The following is a 13,403-nucleotide window of genomic DNA, read 5'->3' on the forward strand; positions in this document are numbered from 1 at the left end:
ACTCCGCCAGCTTGCTGCACTCTGCTGGGGTCTGGTTTACACCTATCAAATGGTAATTAACACTGCCCAGCACCCTCAAGGGGATGGGGAAGTTTCTGAATTCGATGACGAGATAAGACACACTGTGACCACCCCAGAGGACCAACCATCTATGGTATCAGTCACCCCTACAGTCAAGACAAAACAATGGAAACAGAAGTCAGCTTGTTTAGTGAGGGAAGAAGCTCCCCCTAAGGAGGAGGGAGAAGAGGAAAAGGCAGGCAGCTCTAAAGCAGCGTCATCACAACAACATCAGGGAGAAGAGACAGAAATCATAAACGAATCAGAAACCACCTGATCTCTATCCTTGAGTGAGTTGTGAGAAATATGAAAGGATTTCAGTCGTCATCCAGGTGAGCACATCCTCACCTGGCTGCTTCAGTGCTGGGACACTGGGGCCAATAGCCAACAACTAGAAGGCAATGAAGCCAAGCAGCTGGGATCCCTCTCTAGAGAAAGGATCATTGACAGAGTAATTGGAAGAGAGGCACAGGTTCTCAGCCTCTGGAGGCGACTCCTGGCAGCTGTGAAAGAAAGGTATCCCCACAAGGAAGATATTGTATATCAAGTAGGCAAGTGGACCACCATAGAGAAAGGTCTCCAGCAACTCAGGGAATTAGCTGTGCTGGAGAAGATTTATAGTAATTTGAACCATGAACAGACACCTAAAGACGCTGATGAAGTCCAGTGCACAGCATCCATGTGGCGGAATTTTGTACGGGCTGCACCCTTATCACATGCCAGCACGCTGGCTCTGGTGACTCACTTCAGCTTCCAATACAGTTAGCTCTTGGGATCCCCCTGTCACTCCAGAGATACAGATGAGTTCTGCCCCTTGGTGGCCTAATGGCATTAGGGTACACTGTGTACCTGTGTCCACTAGAGTTTTATATTTCTGCGGTTCCGGTGTGCCAGGCCATCGAATCCACACAGTCCAGTAAATCCAGTTGTCCCTCTCCCCTACCTGGCCAGAGGCAGGGCACCACTAGTCCTAGTTGGAGCATCTGTCAATTCTTCCAAATGTGAAGCAGAGGTCTCTTCATCAGGTTCAGGAGTAATACTAGCCCTTCTACTGCCTCTGTGGGACTGCCCAACAGAAACTGGGGCAGCAATCCTCCTAGGGGCCTCTTTTCTTGCTGCTGTATCTTTCTGCAGTTCACGTACCCGAGCAGCCAGGGCCGAGGTCGGTTCACTGTCCCACTTCCTCATATCTTCCCCATGGTCACATAAATAAAACCACAAGGTGCCCCGTGGTTTGCGTCCTGGATTCTCCCTTGCTTGAGCTGGAGAATGCTGGCACTTAATGGCTGAAAGATTCTTCCATCTAGATGAGGAGGAAGTTATGTGTTCTAACTGCTGGGACAGTTTCTCCACGGCTGAAATGCGGGCCCATACTGGGGGAGAGAGATTTTTTTCATATTTATGAAGCTGGTTGGACACAGCATCCACTGTTGGCCCCAGCCCCTCTTCCCAAATTATTGCTGCCAGCGTGCTGTACAAACTTCCAGCCTCACAGTACTCACCAGAGCTGAGTACAAGGGGACAATCACTTCACTAGTCCTGGTGGCCACACTCTTTCTGATACAAGTCAGGATGCTGTTGGCCACCTTGGCCACCTGAGCACACTGCTGGCTCATATTCAGCTGACTATCAACCAATACTCCCAGGTCCTTCTCTGCCAGGCAGCTTTCCAACCACTCATCTCTCAGCCTGTAGCGCTGCTTGGGGTTGTTGTGCCCCAAGTGCAGAACCCAGACCTTGGCCTTATTGAACTTCATACATTTGGCCTCAGCCCATCGGTCCAGCCTATCCAGATCCTCCTGCAGAGCCTTCCTACCCTCGAGCAGATCGACACATGCACCTAACTTGGTGTCATCTGCAAACTTACTGAGGGTGCACTCGATCCCCTCATCCAGATCACTGATAAAGATACTAAAGAGAACTGGCCCTAATACTGAGCCCTGGGGGACTCCACTAGTGACCGGCCTCCAACTGGATTTAAATCCATTTACCACAACTCTTTGGGCCCGGCTATCCAGCCAGTTTTAACCCAACGAAGTATACACCAGTCCAAGCCATGAGCAGCCAGTTTCTTGAGGAGAATGTTGTGGGAAACAGTGTCAAAAGCCTTACTGAAATCAAGGTACACCACACCCACAGCCTTTCCCTCACCCACTAAGCGTATCACTTTGTCATAGAAGTAGATGAGGTTTGTCAAGCAGGACCTGCCTTTCATAAACCCATGCTGACTGGGCCTGATCTCCTGGTTGCCCTGCAAGTGCCACATGATGACACTCAAGATAATCCACTCCCTGAGGTTCTCCAGCACCAAAGTCAAACTAACAGGCCTATAGTTTCCTGGGTCCACCCTCCGGCCCTTCTTGTAGATGGGCATCACGTTTACTAGCTGCCAGTCGACTGGGACCTCCCCTGATAGCCAGGACTGCTGATAAATGATGGAAAGCGGCTTGGCCAGCTCTTCCGCCAGTTCTCTCAGTACCCTCGGGTGGATCCCATCTGGCCCCATCGATTTGCGTACATCTAAGTGCTGTAGCAGGCCACCAACCATTTCCTCGTGGATTATGAGGGCCACATTCTGTTCCCTGTCCCCTTCCACCAGCTCAGGGGACTGGGTATCCAGAGAATAACTGGTCTTGCTGCTAAAGACTGAGGCAAAGAAGGCATTAAGCACCTCAGCCTTTTCCTCATCTCTTGTAACTAAGTTCCCCCCTGCATCCAGTAAAGGATGGAGATTCTCCTTAGTTCTCCTTTTTGTGTTTATGTATTTATAAAAACATTTTTTGTTATCTTTAACAGCAGTAGTCAGGTTGAGCTCCAGATGAGCTTTGGCCTTTCTAATATTGTCCCTACACAGCCTTGCAACATCCTTATAGTCCTCTCTCTTTTCCAAAGGTCATAAACCCTCTTTTTCTTCCGGAGCTCTAGCCACAGATTTCTGTTCAGGTCTTCTTCCGCGCCGGCTCATCTTTGGGCACGTGGGGGCGGTCTGCTCCTGAGCCTTTAAGATTTCCTTCCTGAAGAGTGCCCAGCCTTCCTGGACTCCTCTGCACTCCACACTCTGGACTCCTCCTTAGGTTCCTTACCTGGTCTCAAACTTGATCTTCTCCTACAGTAGGCAATTCTTCATTCTCCTAGTGCCTGCCTTTGCCTTCTGCATATGGTTCTGAGGTGTCCTGGAACCCTCTGTGGTTTCTGAGTATGCCTGGCATTCTCTTTTCCGTCAGTCAAAACCAATATTTTGCTCTTTCTTGGGAAAAAAAGGCAGAAAAGCTGTTGAAAACTATCTGAAGCATTAGACCAGAAGCTGGTGATGTGATAACTGGATTTCATATTGAACCAAACTTCTTGTGAAGAAATACCTTTTCCAGAGTGCCTGGTCAGGTGAAGGGAGGGTGTTTGGAGTGGCTCAGCAATGTTGACAGGTTATCATGAGGACAACGAGCCCAAGCACAGGGCCAGGCTAACATGACATGCTGCTTCTGGGCCCTGAGACAGCAGCTGTGTGCCACCCAGGGCCTGCAACATGCTCTGTGTTGGCATGGAGATCCCTGCTCTGCACTGCATCCTCTATGCACAAACTGTGATTACTCACAGAGTGCTGGCACTGGCATACTGAGCCCTGATGGGATACAAATCTACCACAAAGGGGACTGGTTACTACATGGGCAGTTGTTCAGACAGTGCTGATCACTAATTGAGCTGCCTATTCATGTCTGCCAGAAAAGCGGTTGGCAATCAGGTGATGAGGAGCCTAGGCTGTCCTCTCTTCTCTCCATACTCCCCACCACCCCACACCTTCAAGGCCGTGCCAGGAATCTTTGCATGTCAAGAGGCTGCTGCAATAATTCCTATGCCAGCTGTTAGGAAGCCAGAGGGGAAATTGATGTCTAATAACTAGAGCATTTCTGCCAATGTGATCCTTTCTTACATCACAAAAAGGAAATTTTGTTTGCCTTTGTTTAATACAGGCAAGAAAAAGGAGTATCTGCTGCCAGATGTCATGAAGCAGCTGCAGGATGCTGACAAAGGCATCAGCACATGAGCCCCCATTGTACTCAGGAACATGTTCCCTCTCATGGGGCAGAAGAGGGTTGGTCCCATCACTTTGCAGCTGGCTGAGAAGCTTCTGACATCCTTTGATCGTGTGAGGGCAACAGGAGAGCTGAAGGCTCTGTCCGTGTGTATGTGGGCATGGTCATGCCTGTGGTTTGTGCCTCCCACTGGAGACATCTCCCTGGGTGTTGTCAGAAATATTTTACCCCATGTTTCTCAGACTGCTCCCTGTACTGCCCTGGTTGTGCCTTTGGTGTCCCTGTCTTTGGTGTCCTCTGCTGTGGGGCTGCAGCAAACCAGTCTTCTTTCTGCCCCCAGCTGCTCCATGACATGTTGAGCCCCTTCTATGCTTGCTGTGGCATGGGACAGAGACAAGAAAAGAGCCTGAGAGGTCTGAGAGTACGGGAAAGCCCATGCCCCATGGCTGTCTCTTCCTGTTACCCTCCATTTCTTGTGTATGTTCCTGTCATCAGTATTTAGGATCAGAATAGCCCCTTCACACTACCTGGCTGTCCATCTGAGGGAAAACAGTGATTGAAAAGATTGCAATTCCTTTTTTCCCCAGTCCACTTCTTAACAGCACAAGAAATAGGCAAGCATCACAAAAATACACTGAGTTCTTAATGGGAAGCATTATTATTATTGTTATTATTATTATTATTATTATTAATCAGAAATATGAGGTGCAGCCTCTAGGTGGCCCCATTGTGTTACCAGATAGCTGCAAGATGAGAAATTCCTCCTTCCTTGCTCAGGACTGCTGTGCTGTCAGTGTCCTGTGGCTTTGGAGGAATTCAGATAGGAATCCAGATGATGAAAGATTTTTTACTAATTATTTGAGACCATAAGAATCAAAAGGATATGGGCATACTCTTCTGAGTTTGTTGCCTGTTTTTTTCATATCTTTTTGGTAACTTTTTTTTATAAGATAAACACCAAGTGTAACAAAGGTATGTATGACTAGAGTCACTCAAGCTGCACCTGATTGATAAAAAATGATATAAATTAGCTTAAGGGAGAGAGGGTGTTGGGGAAGATATCATTGCGAAAGAAAAGATATTATCTTGAAAGATATCTTCTGACTTCTGGGATCAGTTGACGGACTGAGCCTCTCTTCCCCACATTGGGATGACTTTGGGTAAGATTTGAACACTTGGTTATACCAAGTGCCTCATCAGGAAACTTAGAAATCTCTATAGAGTTGCTTCATGTCTTTTAACATGTTTGTAGCCAGGCTGTATTACTCATACTTGTGGTATTTGCACGTGGTTTTCAGACAGTGAATTTATCACTAGCAAACCAAAGAACCTGTATATCTGTTGCTTCAATAAATTGCACTGCTCATTAAATCTAGCCGTAATAGTTCTCACTGAACACAACCAAACTCTTTCTAAGTGTGGCCATGGTAGTTCATGGTATGTGACTAGACTGAGGGTGTATTACATTGTTTGTGAATTTGTAATCATGACAGTACGGTACCATGAATGCAACCAGACTTATAACAGCTAACAGGTAATAAATTATAATTTTGTAACAGAGTCAAGTTCTCTACCTCTCCACAGAGGAAAAGAGTGGGAATGAGCCATGTGCAAGAAGAGCAGCTGTAAATATTTTGATCCTCAGGATTTGATCCATGTGTCAAGCTCCTGTGGTGTAAATCCAAGTGAATCTGAACTCTCCTTGGGGTCCCTGCTGTCTGGGTCTTTGGGATGCCTGGGAGTCACAGGGGTCTGGGAGGCTCTGGAGGTTTCCGGAAACACCGCCAAGAGGCCCTGGGAGGAGGAAGGAAGAATGGAGAAAGAGTAGGAGGCCCTATATCACCATTTTCTGGGGGGGGAAGGGGATCATGGGGCAGCTGGGGGTACTGGGAGCCACTGAGGTGTCTCAGGGTGAAAGTATGGGGTCTTGGGGGGTCTTGGGCAGCTGGGTCCCCCAAATGTAAGTGTGTGTGGGGGGGTGAGGGGTCAAAGGGATTATGGGAGTTCTGGGGAATATGGGTGAAAGTGACTGGGTCTCAGGGGCAATTAGGAAGACCTAAGTCTTGGGGAAGCAAGATGGCAAAGTGGTCTGAGGTAGTCCTGGGCAAGTAAGGAGTCCCAGAATGGGCCTGAGGATGATGGGAGTTCCAGGGGAAAATATGAATGATGCCCTGTCAGTTTATGAGTCACGACAGTCTATGCTCTCTCCACCCCCCCCACCCTCCCCCTTCTTCCTCACATTTGTAGGGATTCCTGCTTAGGGACTGGGAGATCAGGGGGATGCAGGAATGCCATGCTGGTCTGTGAGGGTCTCCAGAAGCATGGGGATTTTGAGGGTTGAGTTTATAAGGTCAGGAGTACTCACACCAGTAGCAGCACTAGCCCCATGAGGCCAAGTGCCAGCCCCAGCTCCAGTGACACTGTGGGCTGCAGGGGGGTACTGCTGTGGGGCCAGCGCAGCACAGCTCTGAAGTGGGCCTGGAGTCCCTGCTCTGCCTCCACACTTCCCCCTGATACTGTGGGGATGCAGGCACCTAGGGTCAAAGGGTACTCCTCCCCAGGAACCAGGTGCCCGGGCAGCCCCTGCTCCAGTCACAGTCATAACAGCCCCCACGGACGCAGGTATCTGAGGGTTCCTGCCCCACTCCACGTGCCCCATTGCCCCTGAGAGGAGCCAGGCATCGGCGAACACCTGCTCCACTCCAACCTCTCTACCATGGATCCAAATGTTCAGGCACCCTGCGCACACACACCCCAATTCCTCTTCTGTTGACCCAGGTGTCTGGGGGTCCTGCTCCATCCCACACTGCTCACTGCCCTTGGGGGACTCAGGTTTCTGTGCGCACCATTGAGGTAGAAGTACTTGCGGGCCAGGGTCTCAGACGGGGCCCCCAGGCGACAGGCAATGGTTCCTAGAGTGGGGTCCTGGAGGGTCAGGCTGGGAGGTTCCCCCAAACTCTCCTGAAGTTCCTCAAACAGTGCTAGGTCCTGCGTGCGTATCTGGACATGGGGGAACATGTCAACATTGCCTCTTCCATCAGGATCATGCAATAGCACATGTGCTGTGCAAAAGCACCTGTGTCATGTGCGTGCTTGTCATGTCCCGCTTATGCTCCTTGTGCCCGTTGTCTCATGCATGTGCATTGCACCTTGCCCCCCACATGCTCTTCGTGCCTTTGTGTGTACCACATGGGGATGCATAAGCATAACATATGCACAAGTTACTTCCTTCATGAGTGGAGAGGAATCTGTACACACGACTGCTCCACCTCCTGCTCACTCACCCTTCATTATGGGTGCTAGCTTGCTTCCATCCTGTGCATACTCTCACACGTGCTACTTATAGCGCATTCATATCTACAGTATAAGCAATACTTCCATCTATTGATAGTTCTCATGCCAAGCACAGAAGTGGTCTTGCTATGCCCACTCCTCTCATGAATGTCTATACATACTCTTGCACATGCATAAGTTACTCACATCCTTGGCAAACATCCAGGTAATGGGCAGGTCTGGAGGGACGGCAAAGGGCACATCACAGTGCAGAGTGATGGCTTCATCTTCATGGACCCACACATCTTGAACTGGGAACATTGGCAGGCATGTTAACTCACATATGCTCATGCATTCACAGAAATGATTGCACTCCTGTATGAATGCACATGCTTATACATTCACAGTGGGCATGGGCTGGCATGCATCCTAGAACATTCTCATGCACCCATGATGGGCCTAGCAGGCATGCCCACATGTCAGAAAGGCAGGTTGTCCCAAGGGCCCTTGAGGCGCCCAGCTCTGGGGTAATTCTTAGCCCAGCCTGGATGATCTGGGTCAACAACGGCCCCCCTACCTGGACAGTCCAGGGGGAACTGGCAGTCCACAAGGCGGCAGGTTGCACACTGGAAGATGCGGGCAGCTGGCTGGTACCCTGGGAGGGAGATGTTTGGTGGTCCCAGAGGGACAGGAGGTGTAATAGGGGAAAGGGGGTGGCAAGACAGAGGGATAGGCACTCACCGCAGGGGGGGATGCAGGCTGGAGCTGGTGGGTGGAAGCATAGTTAAACTTGAGATCATTAGGGGTCCATATCCCTGTGATGAGCTCAGCCCTTACCCAGCCCTGGTTTAGCAACCCTGGAGGCATCTCCAGGAAGGGTAAGCCCAGGGTGGGCGTCCGAGGGTTGTAGATGTCCAGGGGAGGGGGAGTGTCAGTCCCTGGCATGGGACGGGTAGCAGGGGTAGATGGAATGGTAGATGGAATGGTAGATGGAATGGTAGATGGAAGCAGGGATAGGAGTCCCAAGGTTCACCCAGGTGGGACTCCTGAGTGGGAATCCCTGCTGGGCCCGTACCTTCTTCCAGTTGGCTCAGCTTCACCCAGATTATATTGATGGCTTCCTGCAGAGACACCTCAAAAGGCTCTGGAGGCTCCCAGATGTCCAGGTGAGACAATGTTCCCCCCCAATCCCCCAATCTCAACCCCACACTCCTCCACCCCCAACTCCCCAGATTCCCTGTACAACACACCTGGATCCAATATACCCATCCTGGAGTTTCATGCATCCCTAAATATCCCCTTAAAGCCCCAGACTCTCTATCTGCTGAAGCTTGTATGCCCCCAGGATTTCCCAAATATCCCTCTACACCACCCCAGACCTCCATAAATCCTATATTCCCAGATCCCCATTCATGTCCTCCATATCCCCTCCCTCATGCCCCTAACCTCTCACGTCTCATCCCCATACAAGTTGCTGCTTACTTATTTCCTTCTGCTTCTCCAGAAAATGCAGGGCATCCATGATGATCTCCCGAAGTGCCTCACGCTGACCTGACCCTGAGACCAGTACAAGGCACTGGGACCTCTACAGGGTCAGGATTGGAGGTTCAGGGATGGAGGGTTCCACTAAGGGCTGGGATCCTGATCAGGGTTTAGGGGTTCTGGGAAGGGTCAGGTATCCCTGGGGGTCCCCAGTCTCTTCAATAGGGCTGGGAGTTGAAATTCCCTAGTGTGTTCCTGGTCAGGGCTGGGTGATCATCAGTGTTCCAGGCAAGGCTGGGAATCCCAGAGATACTTGGGGTCCAGGTCATAGTTGGGGGAGTGCCAGACAGAGTTTAGGGGTGCCAGAGCATGGTCCCTGGGTTCCAGGTCAGGACTGGGGAGACCTTGGCATGGTTGAAGGTCCCCAGGATGCTTGTCTAAGTGGGGTCCCTCTTTAGGAAAGGGGTCACCAGCTACCAAGGGTCCTGTTCAGTGTCAGAGTGAGGGCCTTGGTTTATGGGGGAGTCTGCAGAGGGCTCTGGGATCCTGTTCAGTGTGGAGATCTCCACTGAGATGTTTGTTCCGAGGATGCCAGTCAGGATGGGGTACCCAGGGAGGTGGGTGTCCCTGGGGGTCCCACCACGCACCTACAGTGACAGGAGCAAGTGGCACAGCAGCCTCAGCAAGTGCCTTCAGGCAGTGTTGCTGCTGGGGACCCTTGAGGGAGGTCCTGGTGATGTCATGGCAGAGACGGGTCCACTGCATGGGAGGCCCAAAGCAGAGCAGGCAGGGGCAAACCCCAGGAAGCCAGGGCACCAGGACTACCCACTGCCACAGGCCAGGTTCCACTGGTTGGATGCCTGGGTGTCCAGGGAGCCAGGGGGCCAGCACCAGCAGGAGGGAAACCCACCACCCCATGTCCCCAAACCATAGCACCTATATGCCTAGGTCCTCGGGGAACAGGTGGGTTCCTAGATGGGGCCCAGCTGCTTGGGTCTCCAGGGAACACGAGGGTTCCTAGGCGGGGCCCTGGTGGTTGGGTCCCCTCCTCGGGGGAGGTCCCCTCCTATGGGGATTGGGGATACCCAGACATGTTGGTCCCCTGGGGGTTTGGGGATGCAGAAGGGGCTCCCAGTACCCTCATTTTGGTCTCCCCAAATTCTTTGCCTTCATTCCCCACCAATCATTTTATTTGGTACCCCCAAATTACCTGTATTTGAATGTCTAATTCCCCCCACTTCATCTCCTATAATCTTATCCGTTCAGCACCCTCAATCCAGTCGCTGTCAGTCTCCAGTTCCCATCCATTGAAAACCACTCAAGGGTCCTCCTTTTGGTTTCTCCTTATCCCATCCCACGAATACCTTCATACTCTTCTTTGCAGTCACTGAAATAAGTATTCTTTGGGGTCACTGAAGTCCCTTATGCTGTCCCCATCCCTTTCCCTGTCTCTGGTCTTTGCTTGGAGGGGACTCAGGTGTCCCAGATGAAATTTGGCAGCCAAGATGAGGCACAGGGGTAGAGGGCCCAATGTAGACGTAGATCAAGATGGAGGTCTGTGGCAGAAGGTTATGGGGACACCTGTATTCCTCTGCCCCATGCCCCAGTCCAGGCTGTCCTATGATACTTATTCCCTAGGACCAGGTTGATGCTAACCCTTTGGCAGCCAAAAAATGTTGCTATGCTTGTGAGCAGTGGGGTTGTCTTTGAATGTGGGGGTGTCAGTCTGGGGAACTGGAGGGGAATTTGGTCTCATGTAACCCCAGCTGGGATTTAGAGTTGCTCTGATGCACGTATTGGGTTTACGTGGCAAGGTTTTGGTAGCAGGGAGCTGCAGGGCTGACCTCTGTGAGAAGAGCCCAGAAGCTGCCTCATATCAGCAAAAGGGACCCACTGCTGGCCAGAGTTGAGCCAATAAGTGATGTTGTTCATGCCTCTGTGAGACCATAGTTTAAAAAGGGAACAACAGCACAACAGCAGCTGGGAGAGTGAGGAGTGAGAAACATCCCTGCAGACCCCAAGGTCAGTGCAGCAGGAGGGCAGGAGGTGCTCCAGGCACGCAGCAGCAGTTCCCCTGCGGCCTGGGGAGAGGCCCCTGGTGGAGCAGGCTGTCCCCCTGCAGCCCACGGGTCCCACACGGAGCAGATCTCCACGCTGCAGCCCGTGGAGGAGCCCCCGCTGGAGCAGGTGGATGTGGCCTGGAGGAGGCCGCGGCCTGTGGAGAGCCCCCGCAGGAGCAGGCCCGGCCTGGACTGGAACAGGCTCTGCTGAGCCTCTTTTGCCCGTGACGATCATTGTGGAGTGATCTCCCTGTCCTTCTCTCAGCACTTGAGCCCCTTCCATCCTATTTTCTCCCCTTTCCGTTTGAGGAGGGGCAGGGAGAGAGCGGTTGAGGTGGAGCTCAGCTGCCCAGCTGAGGAAAACCACCACGTCTCTCTCTTGCCGCTGCTGCGGCACGGTGGGAGCAGCCAACACCTGCTGTTCTTCGACCCTCAGCAACCCCACAGCATCTTCCTGGAAGGGATCCCTTTCCTTCACGCCTGACAGGCGCCGCCTCCAGAGGCTTGTGCCCCTTTCCGATCGCTTTCTCAGTGCCCCCAAGGACATAGAGAGGTGGAGGATGGACGGGAGTCGTGGAGGTGGGAGCCCCTTTCTTGTAGATGATATGTGCCCATCCATGTGGGGAGGAATTACCTTGGCCTAATAAGTACAAGCTGTTTTCACACTTTGTGTGTTCCTTAAAGGCCTCCACCAAAGGTGTCAAAGGTGTCATCTGCTCCGTGTGGGACCCGTGGGCTGCAGGGGGACAGCCTGCTCCACCAGGGGCCTCTCCCCAGGCCGCAGGGGAACTGCTGCTGTGAGCCTGGAGCACCTCCTGCCTCCTGCTGCACTCACCTTGGGGGCTGCAGGGCTGGTTCTCTCTCCTTGCTCTTCCAGCTTCTGTTGCACAGCAGTATTTCCCCCTTCTTAAATCTGCTCTCCCGGAGGTGCAAACAGCATCGCTTATAGGCTCAGCTCTGGCAAGCGTCGTGGCCCTTCTGGAGTTGGCTGGAGCTGGCTCTGATCCGACACGGGCAGCTTCCGCACTGTTCTCACAGAGGCCACGCCTGCAGCCCCCTGCTCCCAATCCCTGTGCAGTAATTACAAAGCCTCTGTGCTTTGGGCTGTCGTGATCCTTCTGCAAGTGCAGGGTAGGCGCAAGGTTGCTTTGCATTTCCAAAAGGAGTAAGAAAGCCTCCAACCCCACTGGACCTCAGCCACTTGCAGGTTTCAAGCAACACTCCCCACTTTCAGTTATCTCCCTCCCATGCACTCAGTGGAAGCAAGGTTGAGCAAACACCTGTTTTGAAAATGTTTATATCAATGAAGAATAAAAGAATTCTACTACCCCCAATCTCTCTGTGCATCCAAGGCAAAAATCGTGGATTGTTCTGCCTCAACACTGTTTTCAGACCAAATTTGTCAAGTCATCTAGCAGAGGATTTCTCTCTTGTTCACTCACTAGCTTATTAGAGCACCAGTTTTCATAGGTGATAGAGCAAATTCCTCAACTGTCTGAAGGGACTTGATCCCAGAAAACTTCAAAACTGCAGATGACTCATGATTTTCTGGTGAAGCATCTATTAAATTAGAGCTGTTCCCCTTAGGGCACAGTGAGACAATGTGAGAAGAACCCTGTATAGCACTGATTGAGGCTTTATAACTCTACAGAATTGTCAGCCAACAATAAATGGAAAGTGCAGGAGGAATGTTCTTTCTTCCTCCTTGCCCTGCCATACGTTAGCGGACAGCTTGTGGTGGGGTATAGGTTCAGAGCCTCGCAGAAGAAGGATTTGAACTCAGGCTCTCCACACTCTGCACCACTGCCTTCCTGAGGGCTTTTGACTGTTTTTTGTTTGTTTGTTTGGTTGGTTGGTTTTGTTTTTGCTTTTGTGGATGGTGTCTAAGTCTGGGGGAAAAAGAACCAACTGTGGGAGGAGGGAATGCTACTCCTGTCTGTGATAGTGATGATTTCTGGACAGTGGTAGCAACAGAGCTTCTGCAGGGAAGAGAAAATTAGAGGCAGTCTCTGTTGCTATTCCACGTACTGTGAGTACTGTGTGCGGTTTTGGGCACCACAGTATAAGAAAAAGATATAAAACTGTTAGAGAGTGTCCAAAGAAGGGCAACAAACAGGAGGGTCTCTTTTAACAGGTGTATTGAGATTTGTGGCAAGGTTTTGGTAGCAAGGTCAGGGGCTGCACTGTGCTGGACACAGCAACAGATGCACCATAGGCCAGACTCAGACAATAAGCCAAGGTGTGTTGCCTCTGAGAATGCACAGAAAATATTGGATGGAGAGAGTTGGAGAGAACAAAAAGAATGAGGAACAACAGAGGGAACATCAAGGTCATAGGAGGAGGAGAAGTAGATGCTCCATGGTGGAGCAGATATTCTTTGAAACCTGTGGAGGATCCATGCCAGAACAGATGAATATTCCTGACAGGGACTGCAGCCTGTGGAGGACCCACACTGGAGCAAAGTAGAAACGAGAAGAAAGGATAGGCAGAGAAGAAC

General features: G+C 51.3%; 1 protein-coding gene across 1 annotated transcript; it reads right to left on the reverse strand.

The window, feature by feature from the left end:
* Positions 1 to 5,698: 5,698 nt before the first annotated feature.
* On the reverse strand, positions 5,699 to 9,764 carry SPACA6 (sperm acrosome associated 6; the record flags this gene model as incomplete). Its single annotated transcript, XM_083806093.1, has 9 exons — positions 5,699 to 5,885; positions 6,457 to 6,607; positions 6,938 to 7,091; positions 7,572 to 7,675; positions 7,942 to 8,019; positions 8,106 to 8,129; positions 8,440 to 8,508; positions 8,847 to 8,921; positions 9,494 to 9,764. 9 exons carry the CDS (start codon positions 9,762 to 9,764, stop codon positions 5,834 to 5,836), a joined length of 978 nt encoding a protein of 325 aa, XP_083662219.1. The 3' UTR covers positions 5,699 to 5,833.
* Positions 9,765 to 13,403: the final 3,639 nt, after the last annotated feature.

The sequence above is a fragment of the Anser anser genome, assembly GCF_964211835.1.
Source record: "Anser anser genome assembly, chromosome: 20".
Taxonomy (NCBI): Eukaryota; Metazoa; Chordata; class Aves; order Anseriformes; family Anatidae; genus Anser; species Anser anser.